This window comes from Fopius arisanus, unplaced genomic scaffold (genome assembly GCF_000806365.1).
Source record: "Fopius arisanus strain USDA-PBARC FA_bdor unplaced genomic scaffold, ASM80636v1 scaffold00029, whole genome shotgun sequence".
NCBI lineage: Eukaryota > Metazoa > Arthropoda > Insecta > Hymenoptera > Braconidae > Fopius > Fopius arisanus.
In genome coordinates, this window is record NW_011887768.1 from 279435 (window position 1) to 293019 (window position 13585).

A 13585-nucleotide genomic window follows, 5' to 3' on the forward strand; every position below is an offset into this window, starting at 1 on the left:
GGCAATTTTTTCTTTTGATCGCGCCATGTAATTACACTCATTTCAATCGCCGTTAGATCCCCTATAGATCACCAGCCCAACCTACAAATGTGCGAGAGTGTGACCAGAAAATCCCAGAAAATTGCCAGTCTCGTAATCGGTCTTCCTCCCCGGACATAATTGGAAAAGAAGAAAAAAAAAAGAGATAAATTCGATTGGAGCATCGAAAGACCATTTGCAGTCTTCAAATAGAACCCATTGTGTCTGGACGTCTTTATCCCCACCTTAAATCGTATTCCTACACTCGGTTCAATTTTTTTCCCCGTCTCAATGCACTATAGATTTATCCTGGGAAATCTACCGGCATTATTCGGTATCCCTTGATCAACTCCTCGTCCCACTGGTGCATTGTCATCAATTGGTTTTCATTTTTCCACGGTCTAGTCGCCAGAATAGTAAAATCATTATAAGTCTTTCAATTGCTTTTTTTTTTAAGTATTATCAGGGGCTCCTTTATTTCAACCCTTTATTCTAGCTCGGGCTCACTCAATTTCGTGCTGTCTCCTTTGTCCCACCAGTCACCGATTGCTGTTCAATGGACCCAAGCTTCCATTTCTCTTTTTTCCCCATATATATGTATGTATATATATATGTATATATTCCCTTTTCCGGAGTTTTTAAGCACGATCAGAAACGCGTCTGGAATAAATTCCATATTTCAACAGCCAGAGGGGTGAGAATAAAATCGCAAAGTCCAAGAGCCAATGAAAGCCCGCAAATTCTCTAAGTGAACGTCTGATCGTGGACTGCTCATCGGCTCTCGCCTCTTCTTTTTCCACAATTTCCAGTTTCTATGAAGACGAGACCGAAGTTTTCAGGAGAGAAGAGGGAGGAATATTGAATCTTATGAATTAATTATCTGGGAAATCAGGTGGGAAGAGGCCATCTGCTAATTTTCCCTCCTACAGAGTTATTTGTAACGGATCCGGAGTGTAATCAACTCTCAGTGCTTCTCATTTTATTTCTGAGAGATTCTCTTTTTTTTTGGAATCATTAAATACCGAAAAAAAATCCGGAAACGATATATTATTTAACGTTCGTGGGTGGTCGTCTAAGAATTGAGTATTAAAGGTAATTATGGGAGATTTGGAAAGTATAGAGTCTAGACAGATTAAAAATGGGAGAGTCTGTGGGCTTTTCCGGGAATAGAAGAAAATTCGAGGGAAATACGCCCTGGCAACTATACCTGGTAAGGGAATAACGAGTTGATAGTGACTTTTCTGTGCAGCTTGCACACATACCCCAGAGGTATTCTCTTCCAGGAGATGAAGTCACTGGGACTTTAACGAGTGCGGAGAATGAAGAGAGAGAGGGATGAGAAAAGAGGGTATGAAAGAGGTACATGTGTTGATGTCTATAGAGAACGGTGCGTAGCAAACGGTTAATTGTGGGCAATGGTTAGTTGATTTGTAGACGTATGTGTTGTGTATTTGACTCGCATCACTGAATATCCCGGTCGTAGCACTTCCGCTCAGTTCATCCTCACCATCCTCACCATTCTCGTCATTCTCGCCATTCTCACCATCTCTGTAAAATCACCTCTAACGGATTCTCACTGGGCTCTCATTTTTTACACGAAGTAAAACTGTCATCCATTTCCTTTTAACCTCTCGAAATTCATTTGGATTCCATTTAAGTTCATTTTTTAATTATCCTCTGAATTCAATCGGTGGATTATTAAAAAACTCAATTCAAATGCCAAACGATAATTCACGACAGAAGTTTAGCAATTAAATTTGAATGAAACTCCTTAACAACTCGTGAAAGCTGGAAAAAAAAGTGGAGGGAACAAAACCAGGAGATAACTAGAGTGGAATGCTAGATGAAACCTGGAGTGAGCCCCAGTGGACGTCCCGAACTCCCGATTAAAGTGAGTGCCATCCGGGATCATTTCTCGTGCATTATCCGTGTCTATATACGCTCTGGGCTTTTTCCGAGGAACATCGCAAGATGACAGAGATCAACTCCGCAGTGGATATGCCACTTCTCTATCTCGACCTTTTTTCACTGCTGCATATAACCCAAGAAAAATGGAAAATGTGCCTCATGTTTCAGGGGTTTATGCGACATAACGTACATTTTTTATTCCATTCAATTCACGAAAAGCAAAGTTCCATCGTAATCTGTTGAGAAGAAAAAATATGGCACATCATTCTAAGAGTGAAAGTAAAAAAAAAATCAACGAATAAGTGTTGTCTAAAGTACAGATAGAAAATTTATATGGAAATGGGGGATTTAGTCAAGTGCCTGGATGTACTTTATCGGTGGAGAAATTTTAAATTGGTGAATAAACACGGGTCGACGAGTGATGTCGGTTATCCAAAACTTGGTAAACTTTTCACGAGGCCCCAACTTGATATTCAAGTTTTTAAAAAAATTTAGTTCGAACCATCTTTTTCTCATTTCACCACCCAACTCGGCAATTTAACTTGCAAATTTATACTCCTGCCCCGTAGCTTTTCCAAGAGGTTTAACAAGTGGTCCCCACTGGCCATAAGACGAGGTGAGAGTGGAGAAAGAAGCAGATGTGCTGATGCTAAAAGCGTTACTAGCAAAGTGAGGACAAGGGGATAGTAATGCTGTGGGCTCTTTGCCGTTGCCAAATGAAGTAAAAATAGTCGAGTCACTCTACTAAATAATTTCCTCCTATTCTTTCCCTCTGATCCCTTTTAATTCTCACTCGTACAAATTCGTATGAATTCATCGTGTCACAAAAGCATCGACCTCAAAAAACAAATAACCCCCGAACGTGTAATGTAAACATTCGTCAGATTTTCTTATGCAAGAATTACCCTCTTCTTTGCATTTAAAGTGGAGAAAATTTTGCCCGGAGGGTGAAAAAAGTAATGAATCGCAATGAGGAAAAAAAAGTGTTGTGTAAACAGTGATGAATGAGGTTAGGTAGTGAAATAGGAGAGAAAAAGAAAAGGAAAATGGGGGAAAAAAAAGTATATGGCATTAAAGATGATGGGAGAAAAGGGGGATATGATGGAGAGAGGAAGAGAAAGGTAGATTTGAGCACAAGTAGAGGCTGAGACAAGAAGAACGTGGCAGAGGGCTCGCAATTCTCTTCCACAATGTGAAATAGGTCATTCCGTGGGTTATAAGATGCACCCTCTAGTCTTACATTCGTCACTTGTATGAGTTTTTTACTTATTTTTTTTTTCCTCCAAGGATGAGGACGGAAATGCTCTCGAGATTCATTTCGGGTATCTCAGTGTCATACAGATGAGTAGAAATGTGTTTGTCTTTCTTATTATTTTGCAGACAATACATGCACTCTAAAAAAAATATAAAATAGAAACTCCCACTTTAATTACGCCTTTCACTCCGCAAATAACGATGAGAGTAAATTATCGGCGATAACTTCTCCAGTGACAATCACAATTGCATAAATCTGGTGTAAGCTGGAGAAAAATTTTGAGTCGAATGGCAAATTAACTCAAACTCCCTCCAGACGATTCTCGCGAATGCATTCAAGCTGATGAGGACATGGCATAAATATTTATAAGGCTATGATTATGTATTTGCACCAAAAACAGGTTTTAGATATGAACGTTGGCGGGCCAACTTTGAGGTGGCAGTACATAACTCAAAATACGTATAGATGCATCATCGAATAACTCATCAAACTGATGTCTGGGTTATCGCAGTGCCACTCGAGCTATTGGTTTTACTTCGCCATATTCATTGTGCTGAGCCTCGATACGGCATCCAATTATATGACATTGACTCTCGGAATATCGAGCAACTGGGTTAATTGTATCTCCCTTAAAAAAAAAAAAATCAAACGTAATTTTCACGCAGTTTTGCCGTAAATTATTGATCCAGTGGCCATACACGTTTTAATTGGATCGTTATTCAAACCAGAAAAAATTTATCATTTCCCTTATCCTTCCACCGATAGTTCGTTCTCACAATTCCCATAGGGCGGGGCACTTTTATTGCAATCGTTTGTGCCTACGAATAAAAATGAATCGAAATAATTACGAGTAATAATTGCTCTGAGTTTTTGATCTCTAATGATGTCATTGAGTGGCGTTGAATTTCGAGAATGGTGAGGGTATGAGGGGATCTTTTGTCAAAATCAGAGAGTGAAATGTTCGCAATGAGGAAGTATTTCTCTCGATGGTTGGTATAAATGGGGAAAAGATCAAGTGGAAGAACTGTACTAGATGCAGAACAAGTGAAATTGTTGGTTAAATCTACTCACTTTTTGATAAGCCCACTTGACATTTCTAGTGAATCTAGCCAAAGGCGAGTCGTCGAGTAGAAAATACTCGACAGGCTTATCCTCGGTGATGTTTTGCGATGTTGCATGTCGGGGCACAAGCTCGGTGCTTTGATCGGTGTGGAGGTGATCGTCGATGGTACCAGGCTCCGAGTATTCGGATATTGTTGAAAGTCTCTTCGGATTGACGGGTGCACGACCCGAGTGATCCATTACTATTTTACAAGGTGCACTCGCGTGTAAGTAACAAGTCCTCGCAATAACAATAGTAAACTTCAATTTATATTTCTGTGCATTGGAATTTTTTTTGATCAAGAATCGATATTTTAAAGATTCATTATTTCAGATCCAATCCGAACAATCGTTCATTTTCTTCTAACCTGCACTCGAAGAATGATATATCTGGGAACGAAGAAGTTCATAATCCTTTAAGCAATGAATGGCGCACACAATGTGGTAAATGTTATTTTGTAGAGCCTTCTCTCCCTCTAGATTACACAGTATGCAGAAGCGGAAGGATTAGCGGAAGGATGCATGAGAGGGTCGTCGGTGCATACATGCCTTTGCACTTAAGCTTCTATTACAGCAAATCCCCAACACTGTTAGGCCCAACTTGACCAGTGACTTTATGGCGTCAGAGGCTAATAGATTGAGTTAAATATTTCTCTCCATGTTATGTCAAAGATTATCTATTGATTGCCATCGCTAAACGAGCAAGATGTTTGCATAATGCACCGAGAGCAAAATATTTCTCCTGTGCCTCTCTATTTGTATCAAGAAACCCACAACTCGAGGATTGACCGAAAAACCCGTTGAAGGCACAAAAAAAAATTCTTATAGAAGATAAATCCACTGGTATTCATCTCGTTGAATATCCAGGGATAACCAAATATTTTCCGAATATGTCATGAGGTTTATAGAGCCCCGGCGACGTTGACATCAATGCCATGTTTCGCTAGTTCGACACGACCAATATTATCTTAGTCTGCGATGTGCTCTAGGCTAGTAATCAAATCACTGTTTTCGTTATCAACGAGAAAGTGGGACGTGCGTAATCAGGGAAAACCCGTAAAAAACTGATAAATATATAATTTTATAATGATTCGATTATGTCGGGCCACCAGACGTTTGGAGTGGAAACCCAATTAATTTTTCTCCTTTTATTTATATTCATCGATTCACAAATTTACGTAATCATGCGTCTACTTTCTGAATTTTTATCAGTTTTGTGAATTTTTGGAAAAATTGAGATTATCGCTATTCGAGATATCGAATCATAATGCAATTCAAAAACGGCATTTCTTTTTCACGTCCATATTATCGCGCGTCTCTCAGATATTTGTAAATATCTTGAAAAATGAGGAGATACCGGCAACAACTCCTCAACCGAACTTTCTTAGATAAGTAAACATCTCACGGGTATAATATTGCGAGTGTGTAAAATCAGTGCCACGGTATTTTGAAATAGTGTTGACTCCGTATATATATGAAGACAGTCTGCAGATTCCATTCGCGATAGTGAATTATAAATAACGAGGAAATTCTACCTCAACTGAAACACCAAATAATTAATTCATTAAAATGGGCTTTTAATTGTCTAAAATAAATAACAACAGTTATTCCATTGTTGCTCTTAGAGGCAAGTGCTATATCACTCGATAGTGAAGTGCATATTTCATTGGACCGATTTTTCTTAGTTGAGAAATACAACAACCTCAAGCGTCTCACCCGCATGGAGACGTTGAAAATTTAATTACGTACGGTGAGAACAAACTGCACTACTGGAGTGATTAATTTAACGCCTAGAATGGCGAGGGATGGTGGAGAGAGAAAAAAAAATCGTGGTGGAGAATATGAACGACTGTATACTTGTCAGTGTCAACTAGGAAATTTCGAAAGATCTTGGGTGATATCCTAGGAGGATTAATATCTGTACTAGTTGGTTCAATTTCAAAACCCAGATGAAAGCAATTTTTCATCGAGAGGGCTTTCACGCATTTCACGGGGTATCAATTTTTTTAATTCTTCTGCAGCTGTACTGTTATTAAAAAATATGAAAAACACGATCGAGGCTTTGTTGGTATAATGCAATTGAAATAAACACCGATTGTTCGATGAAACATTGGGAAATCAATAGCCATTGAAAGTGTTTTCTAGTCGATACATTAACAAACGATCACACACGCACACAAAGCAGCATTGAATCGGGAGATTAACACCACATGCATTGCTTCATTCAACCAATCGAAAACGGACTCATTTACCTGACAGCGAAATTACTGGAAAATTCAGCAATTTTACATGGCATTAAAGTTAACATTACGAGAATCAGGGGATTGCAATTGCACACCACAAAAATTATTCCCTGGCATTACAGTAGAAAGTATTATTATCCGAAGTATTACCCGAATTACATTCTTTCAATCTTTCTAAACGATTTTCATTTCTTCAAAATTGCTCACGAGTTGCGCACGAGGATAATTTAAAGGATATTTCATTATACCTCTAGGTCAGTGAATTTCATAAATGAAATTATATCATTAATTTTGATAAATGCTTAATGAATGCGCGAGTTTTCCATTATTGATATGGAAGATTGATTTGATGGAAAAGTCCGTTCAATCATCATCAACTCATTCGGCATGAAGTATTGTTTAACTGGTGTAATCATTCACTTTATGTCTAATTATATACAGCAATATCAATTAAAAGGTTATTGAATTATCGAGAGAACAACGGGTTTTTTTTCCTGAGGGGAAATACCTCTGGTGCAGACAATGTAATGATGAATATTGAATGATAAACACTGATAATGACAATATCAATGATAAAGTAACGCACAAGATGCCGGGCAATGGTACAACTAAAAGGTGACTCTCTTTCGCGGACTTGGACCTCAACTGCTGGCAATTTTATATTTAGAATACCCAATCCCTATATGCATTGCTCTTACATTTTCCACAGTTGCTTCGCACTAACTCTATCCAGTCACGTACACTGTTTTGTTATTTCAATGTAGAAGTTGATCTTTAGGCGTTTTCACCCTACGACTTTTCACTCCATTGTACAATGTACACACAATTGCTCAGTCAATTGTACATGTGCTGTGTGCAATGTGCGGTGTGCGCTATGCGTTGTACCGTTACTGAAGTCCAGATCAGCCTTTAAACGCCCCCCTTTTCTCCTTATCGGTTTATCACACATCCATGTTTACTATTGGTGGTAAAACATGTGTGCGTAATTCAATAGGATAAAATTTTTCATTAATTTTCACTTCAACTTGACAAGTGTTGAGGAAAAAAATCACAAGACCATTTTATTTTCACTCCAGATTGAACGACTGATATAGATATATCGTTGAATAATCTGGATTGCATACACTCGTGGAAATGGTAAATCTAATCCAATTATTCCAAACAAACTATTTGTTGATGCAAACAAAACCAGTGAAATGTCAAATCCTCCAACAATCCATCAGTGATGTTACACTAATTTGATTTAGAATTTTTCATGTTTTCACGACATGCGGAAAAATCGATGGGTCCTCCAGGGAGTAAAAAACAAACCGCGAACCAGCAGATTTGATGCATACAAATGATAGGTAATTCGATATTGTGAAGTATTCCCCATGAAGTCGTTGGAGCGACGCTGACTCCTCTGAACTGAGTGCCTTCTACATAATCTCCTCCATCCATCGATCCTTTTCCTTTAGTGGAGTCTCTCACACGTAAACTAGATCCAATTTCCGTGCACAGGGTAACGCACACTAGTTCCTTCCTGATGATGGTCTATTGAAGGAGAAGAAACCGGGGTGCTTGCAAAAAGTACGTCAGAAAACAGTGGAACCACTCAGCATTGGAAAAGGCGGCCAGCTGCACTCAATGCTTAACTCTGTATGTTCCAGTTGCTTTAAAATACTAACTCCTCTTTCATGCTCTGGATGCTGAGTGGTATTCGTATCGTTAACAGTCTCGTTACTTGTTCCATAACCATTCGGCGCTCCTCGATGAACAGTTGCAGATTAAGTACCGGTAACATCCCAATACTGGCAATTTCAAGAGGAGGAATGAAATAATAAAATAATGAAGGAAAAATCAATGACTTTTTTTAATGTCCCTGAGGAACTGGAGTCGTGAACTTTAATTATTCATCGTAATCACACCAATAGCCTCGCTAGGCAATATTAAGTGGATTAATTTAATTGGAAAATCGTAAAAGTGAAATGATGAAGATTGAAGAAATGAAGAACGCATGAAGAGGCGAATTGGCACAGTGATGGGTTGTTAACCCGTTAGCCTACTTGGAATATCTCGACACGAACAATACCCGAGGGTCAATATACGCCGAGAGGGGCCTTTCGAAATACCCGCCAGAGGCTAGCAGGGGCCCTATTTTCTTTCGCACTGACCTCCATGAAGGAGAGGAAAAGTCACAACCGGAAAGAGAAAGGTATAAATTCTTTTCTCTGCGTCGGAGATTCTCCTTGTCGCATCCATGGAGAATTAGATACCTTACTCTGTAAAGTATATCCTCGATATAAATCGCCTAAATTATGTGTGCTATTCGTCACGTCGGATTCGGTAGGACTCCAACTTTCCGTGAAATTAAGATCTTTACTTGGATTCTTTTATTTATTCGACCGACTTTGGATACGTTGTTTGTCTTTTCAGGGATGTTCTCCCTTTCCCCCAAAACTCACGTTTTTTTTCTGCTATCGGACAAACGTACGATGGGATTGAGGTAAAAAATATAATGTTTTTGCATTTTGTCATTATTGAATCGCTCACGAAGTTTCATTGTCGCGAAAAATTTTCCCACAATCTGGCCCAATTTTTTCCAAAATAACAAAATTGTACAAAATTCATTCAGAAAAATAGACGCTCGACTATGAAAATTAGTGACTCATTGAATAATGATAAAAACAAAAATGGTATATTTTTTCACATCAATCTGATTCACGGTTGTCCAAAAATTGATTAAAAAAATTTTTTTAATGACGAGATGTGCGAATAACTCTTTGAAAGTCGACATAAAATTTTTATAATGATTTACATATTGATAATTAGTAGTAAATCAGCGGAAATAGAGGCTCACCAGTTCGGCAGCACTGCCGGCACCCTCCCTCAAGCCATCTCGATCCGTGTGTGGTCCTGAAACATGAGATCAGAGGTATTTCAACACCAACGCAATATATCACGTATCAAAGTCAAATTTCTGATAACAGACGGTACCGTGGGCTTGCATTTACCGGATGGCTGGATTATGCTCAAGATTAATCAACACTTAAATAAACAACTGAAAATTTTGAAAATGATTTTGTAAAATAATTGATTAATAATCAATCGAAGAATCAACTTTCATTATTTTTTTTTCGCATGAGCTAGTTACGTAAAAAGGACCTCCGGAGTAAGTGTCGAATTACGGAATATTCATAGACAAGTTTTCCACTGAATAATTTACAACGAACATTTTGCCAGTAGTGACACGTGTACATACGGTATATCTGTCTATTCATGCGGTTATAATGATCGATATAATTATTGGCTTGTCGCCAGTACTAGCAATTGGTGGTTTAGTATGTTGGCTGATCTGCGGTCAATTACGCGACTCAATCAATAGACAAGCCATAGTTAATTGGGTGAAATGAAAATCTGAAGTTGATGATGAGGAGCCAATGTTTGATCAATGAGAGCGTAGACAGAGTAAACCAACAGTGATGTGGTACGTAGTCGCTGAGGAATTATTTCCTCATTTTCATTATTCGTTCTTCCCAATTTATCATTATTTAATACCCAGTGCCATGGCCGTGTCGTAAATTCATAAAACTTCATAATGATTGAATTCCTCTATAATAATTATTGGAACCCGTGATGGAATGACCTGGAAAATGAAATGTTCCGAGGGAACGGAAAAGTCTGAATTTTCGAATGAGAAGAATGAAAGGGTTTGCATTGGTGTTAGCACACACGACCATTCGGAACGGAAAAGCCTCATTACGGTACTCATTGTCTCCTGTCTGATTGGCGCACACGTTCTCCAAGGGGTACAGCACCACGGTATGTCAGGGTGTTGCTGGGAAATGGTTGCTCTCGAGTTACACGCGATGTCTCGATCGGATAACTTTCTGGTATGCACTCAACTGTGGGTGGCAATTGTTTGTACGACTTTTTTTTTTATTTAAAAAAAAACTCTCATGGAGTAAATGAATAATGGGGAATTTTTCGGAAGTTATGATTTTGACGTGAGGAAAAATAATAAGTAACCGTCGAAAGAATGGCGCGCATTCCACTGGTGGAGACTCCTCCCCCCGCGATTTAAGAGTGTATGTTTTTTAAAGCACACGCGAGTAGAGAGAAGGCATAGGCATCGAGTAAGGCGCGGATTTTCAAGGTTACGCCATCCACCCAAGAGTCGTCGGCTCGAGGTCGTGCCGACCAGAGAGATCTCTCTCTCATACCCTGTGACTTTTCTCTCTGGCCACGGGTACCAAACAAGAGAGAACACCGCCGCCAATACTCAACCATCAAAGCACATCAGATAACTCCTCATTCTGTCTCACTCCGGAGTCTCTATCCTCGTTTTACCGCCAACGGACATGAGCCACGACAAGTACAACTGAGTTATGTGAGTATGATCCACCACTCCATTTTACTCCACTCGAAAAGCCCAATGATTTTTCCCTCTATTCATTCTCTCAATGGAAATAATTTCCAACTCATTCCCCCCTTTTTCGCCATTCGATTCCAAATAGGCCGGTTTTTCTTGACCATGAATTGAAAAAATTCTGTCATTTTAAAAGTTGTTTACACACTGGAAATCCCTAATGACATGAGTTTTCTAATGAGCCGCCAAAGGCCCGACACTGGACCGGATCATTAACATTTTTTTCAAGAAATTCACATCTCCCCTTCGACTTGCTCGAGACAAGTTCCCACGTACTGGCCAGCCTCGCTCATCGATGTGGAATTGTCATTTTTTAAAATCAATTGTTAATTTTGGGAAGGAGAATGAAATCACTCACCTTTCTTGTGAACCGTCACTAGATTGAAGGTACTCGTTTCCCCCGCGTAATCCAGATTTCAAGGCGGACACCAAACTCAAATGAAATATCTCCTTTTGTCTGCACGATGTTAATCACACTTTAGCCACGAGACACTCGACACTCACAATAACTTCAATTTATTAAATATTTCCAAAAAATAGACTAGAAGAGATGGAGTGAAGAGAATTTAGTAATAGGAAGGCCAGCGTCACCAGTAGTTGGGATGCACACGGTCATGGAGACGGTCAGAAAAACGCCACTAATACACTTGCAAAAAATGTTGCAGCCACGGTGGTGCGGTCCAGCGGGGCCCGTTTTTCGAAAAAGGCCCAAGTATGGCGCAGGCGCACTCGCATCAGACCGAACCTCAACACACACCGGTTGATCACTCCTCAAATTTTTTAATTAAAAAATCAATTACACTTGAACACAAACACTGAATGTACGATACGTAAGTCGAAACATATTTGTCCTGCAACTAAATGAGAAAAATCGGATTGTTCAAGAGACGTGAACACCCAACATCAGTTGCATGAATGACAAATGAACAATTGTGACAAGTGTAATTGGTAATAGTAATAGTAGTAACCCCTCGGTAGAATTAAAAAACAACATATACACATACACATGCACACACACACACACAATTAGGTAGAAAATGTGGGCCTGTGGCCGTCCGTAAGGCGGAGGTAAGTTCAACTGAGAGTGATTCGACCATTCGACTGAATAGTGAGTACCAGGCACCAGCGCGCCTACGGTATAGGAGATTAAAGTCTTGTAACTGCTGTAGCCAGTGAAAGAGCCAATGGCATACCAGACACATGAGAAATAACCAATGGGCTTGTCCGTGACACCTGGCGAACAGCTTTACCCCCAGGTGCAGGCGCCATTGCCTGGCGTTGGCACGTTACCTGCGCTAACACAAGTGGGGGATATTTAGCGTAAAGAGAGGCACGAGGTGTAAGTGAGATGGCACATTCGTTCGGTCAAACAATATTTCAATGTGTGCGAGAGAGTTAGACTGAGTGCTTACACTATGTATACTCATGGGGGGCTTGGACATTTGCTCCGAATGGGAGTGGGAGAATGCTCAGGGCAAAACCGAACAACATTTGTGCTTGTGTATACTGTATACTATGATGATGCCATTGTAATGCCGCTGAAGCCGAGTCCAAGTCATTTATTTGCCTGAGATCCATAAAATCGTATCGTTTCTCGTGAAAAAAGTCATATGGAAAATTTTTGGATATTACCCTGGGCGAACAACAATATTTTGATAAATTTATTAAAATTTGAAGGATATGCTTTATTTCACCCAGCTTATCTGTTCTTTCAGGTCATCGCCGATTTAGAACGCAGTGCCGCTGCAATGGTTCAATGGCTTATCTAAATTACTCTATTTTCTCGTCGATTAACTTTGGCTAGTAAATATTTCATAGTAATTTTGGTTTTTCGTTGACCGGATGTACGAGATGTATGGATGTTGGTGCGGATGATCGAGTCGAGGTGGGTGTTCCTTTTCTCTCCTCATCCCCTTCTCACCCCCTCACCCCCTCATTCCACCATCCACCTTATCGCGTGTACACGCCGAGAGTTTAAACGTGCACACTCTGATTGTATACTTTCTTCTTCACCACTCCCATTTTTTCAATTATTTTATTCCCGCTCATTTTCTTTCACCTTTTTTCCCCCTCTCCTTCTGTCACATAGGTGCGGTGCATTGTTAATTTTCACCGTGCGTATTGTGATATTATTATAATTTTCTTTGAGCGTTTGTGAATAGATATTTCAACAATGAGTATGACAGAACAAAGGCATAATGGTGGGTGGTGAAAATGTGGGTGGGTAGGTGAAAAGGGGGTTAGGATGTCGAGGAGTGAATGAAAAATGAAGAAAGCCAGGGGGACATTTAGAAATGTTTTTTTAAAAGGGTACGGAAGAGGCCCCGGAACCGGCGTCGGTGTGTTGGTGGGTTTGCTCGAGAGTCTCGAGACCGGACGAGAACGGCGCGAATGGAATGTTAATACGCGAGGTTGATGGCGGGTTGATGGTGAGAAGGGCCCACAGAGAGGGGAAGGCAAGTTTGGTCAGCAAAATAAGGTGAACTAATTGTTAAATTTCAAGTAAAATATCAAATGAGAATATTAAATTATACGAAAGTAATAGACTACATTAACTGAATAGTTAATTGGGGATTTAAACAATTATGAATTTTAAACAATGAATGAATGCATATCATGCATTTCTCTCATTTTTTTGGCAATCATTTCATG

General features: G+C 39.6%; 1 protein-coding gene across 3 annotated transcripts in view; it reads right to left on the bottom strand.

Annotated features, from left to right (window-relative positions):
* Positions 1-12017, bottom strand: part of ASPP (Ankyrin-repeat, SH3-domain, and Proline-rich-region containing Protein) — a 42411-nt gene extending 30394 nt beyond the window's left edge. Inside the window, exons 1-2 of one of the 3 annotated variants that reach the window (XM_011302713.1) lie at positions 11292-12017; positions 9365-9420 (exon numbers count right to left, since the gene is read on the bottom strand). Coding sequence is in view for 2 of the 3 variants with exons in the window: in XM_011302709.1 (XP_011301011.1) it covers positions 4253-4483 (231 nt within the window). In the remaining variant the exon portion in view is untranslated. Of the gene's footprint in view, positions 1-4252; positions 4673-7033; positions 7187-7223; positions 7392-9364; positions 9421-11291 lie in introns of those variants that run through there. The other 2 variants (XM_011302709.1, XM_011302710.1) reach the window with 2 other exon arrangements.
* Between the last annotated feature and the right edge of the window lie 1568 nt (positions 12018-13585).